Genomic DNA, 1,936 nt, shown 5'->3' with positions numbered 1-1,936 from the left:
GAACTGAACTAGAACTGAACTAGAACTGAACTAGAACTGAACTAGAACTGAACTAGAACTGAACTAGAACTGAACTAGTACTGAACTAGAACTGAACTAGAACTGAAAAAGAACTTAACTGGAACTAAACTAGAAATAAACTTTAAATGAACTGCAATGCTTTATTCCTAACTGTGGTTCCGTATGTTTACGTTTCAGCTATTGTCCTTCAGAACGACCAGTACAATATGAAATCCCTTCTCAAATGGTCTCTACTCATATTACAATTAAGCATTATAGCCTGCGCCGCTGGAGAAGCAAGTTCGCCCTATTGTTATAATAACATAACAGAAATCACGTACAAATTGGTTACCAAAACTCGCATCATAACTGTTAAATCCAAAGGTTTTTTTAAAAAATTAACAAACAAAAAAGAAACCCAACTTGAAATTTATGAAGAGGAACAACCAGTTCACAAGTTCAAGGTAGAACGTACTTGTTGTGATGGCTATAAGTTGACGGAATTAGATTTATGTGAACCACAGTGCGTGGAAAATGGATGTCCACAATTTTCGAAATGTGTAGAACCCGAAGTGTGTGAGTGTTTAAACGGTTATTTCTCCATACGTTCACAACACGATGGTAAACACTACTGTGAGCCTATATGTGAGAAACCATGCCCGAAAAATAGTGCTTGTGTGGCTCCAAATGAGTGCGGATGTAAGAAAGGCTATCATGTAGTGGAAGAACAACAATGTGAACCCTACTGTATCTCAGGTTGTCCTTATGAAGGTAAATGTGTAGCTCCCAATGTTTGTGAATGTCAAGAGGGGTTTAAGTCCGAAAAAGGTTCTTGTTTACCTATTTGTTCACTTGGAGATCAATGTCAAAATGGTAAATGTATCAATAAAGAACATTGCGTTTGTAATTCGGGCTTTGCCTGGAACAATGAAACATTTAAATGTGAACCTGCAGTCGTCGACGAAGAAAATATGTATACAACGGTTATAAACGCAGATTTTACAGAATACCATCGCTCAGCCGAATCATCTTTAGAACTAGAAACTGATATAGGCACCTCAAATGACGACATTGATCCAAATCAAGTATTTGATGAAAATATTGAAACTACTACCACATTTTCACTAACAGATGAGTACGAATCTTCCACTGCCAAAACTTTGCAAACCAGACACAAATGTCCCGATGATTTTGTCTACCACCAAGGGCAATGTCGTCCTCTTAAATTCGTAAGTAACGAAATTGATTGTTGGCTTAAGCCTTGTCAAGATCAAAATGCTGTTTGTCTAGAAAATGGTACATGTGCTTGCAATGAGGGTTTTAAATGGTTCAAAACACATGTTGTTGATAATATTACGTTAAATCAAATGATTAAGGCAATATGTCTGTCGGAGTCTGAGTATGACACGAAATCACAGCAACTAAAAGAAAGTTTAGAGGAAAATTCGGTTAAGGAGGCAACAAACTGGACATCGATTTTCTTTGTGGTAGTCGGTGTTTTAATAATGGTTACAGCTTTAGTTTATTTGGGACTAAAAGTGATTTATCGGCAGAGGGGTGAAATAGATGTGGAGGGTATGTTTACAAGCAACTTTAAAAAAATAATTATTATAAAACTTTCATTTTATAATTTCAGGAAAAACTCTAGCATGCGCTTATGATAATCACGCATGCAGTGAAAATGACAAATCAGCAATATAAAAACTGTATTTTAAGGTTAATTAAGTTTAAACTAGGTTAAGAATGTTATAACTTTTGTAAATTAAATTAAACTATAACAACAACGAGAATTTGTCTTTAATTTTAAGAAGTAAGCTAGAAGTAGATTAGAACTAGAACATAACTAGAACTAGAACTGAACTAGAACTGAACTAGAACTGAACTAGAACTGAACTAGAACTGAACTAGAACTGAACTAGAACTGAACTAGAACTGA

General features: G+C 35.2%; 1 protein-coding gene across 1 annotated transcript; it reads left to right on the top strand.

The window, feature by feature from the left end:
* The first annotated feature begins 191 nt into the window (after window positions 1-191).
* On the top strand, window positions 192-1,787 carry LOC111688631 (delta-like protein C). Its single transcript, XM_023451133.2, has 2 exons — window positions 192-1,575; window positions 1,637-1,787. Exons 1-2 carry the CDS (start codon window positions 228-230, stop codon window positions 1,699-1,701), a joined length of 1,413 nt encoding a protein of 470 aa, XP_023306901.2. The 5' UTR covers window positions 192-227; the 3' UTR covers window positions 1,702-1,787.
* Window positions 1,788-1,936: the final 149 nt, after the last annotated feature.

The sequence above is a fragment of the Lucilia cuprina genome, chromosome 2 (assembly GCF_022045245.1).
Source record: "Lucilia cuprina isolate Lc7/37 chromosome 2, ASM2204524v1, whole genome shotgun sequence".
In the NCBI taxonomy this organism is placed as follows: domain Eukaryota; kingdom Metazoa; phylum Arthropoda; class Insecta; order Diptera; family Calliphoridae; genus Lucilia; species Lucilia cuprina.
Note: the sequence above shows the minus strand (reverse complement) of the source record. Positions and strands in the feature narration are given on the sequence as shown.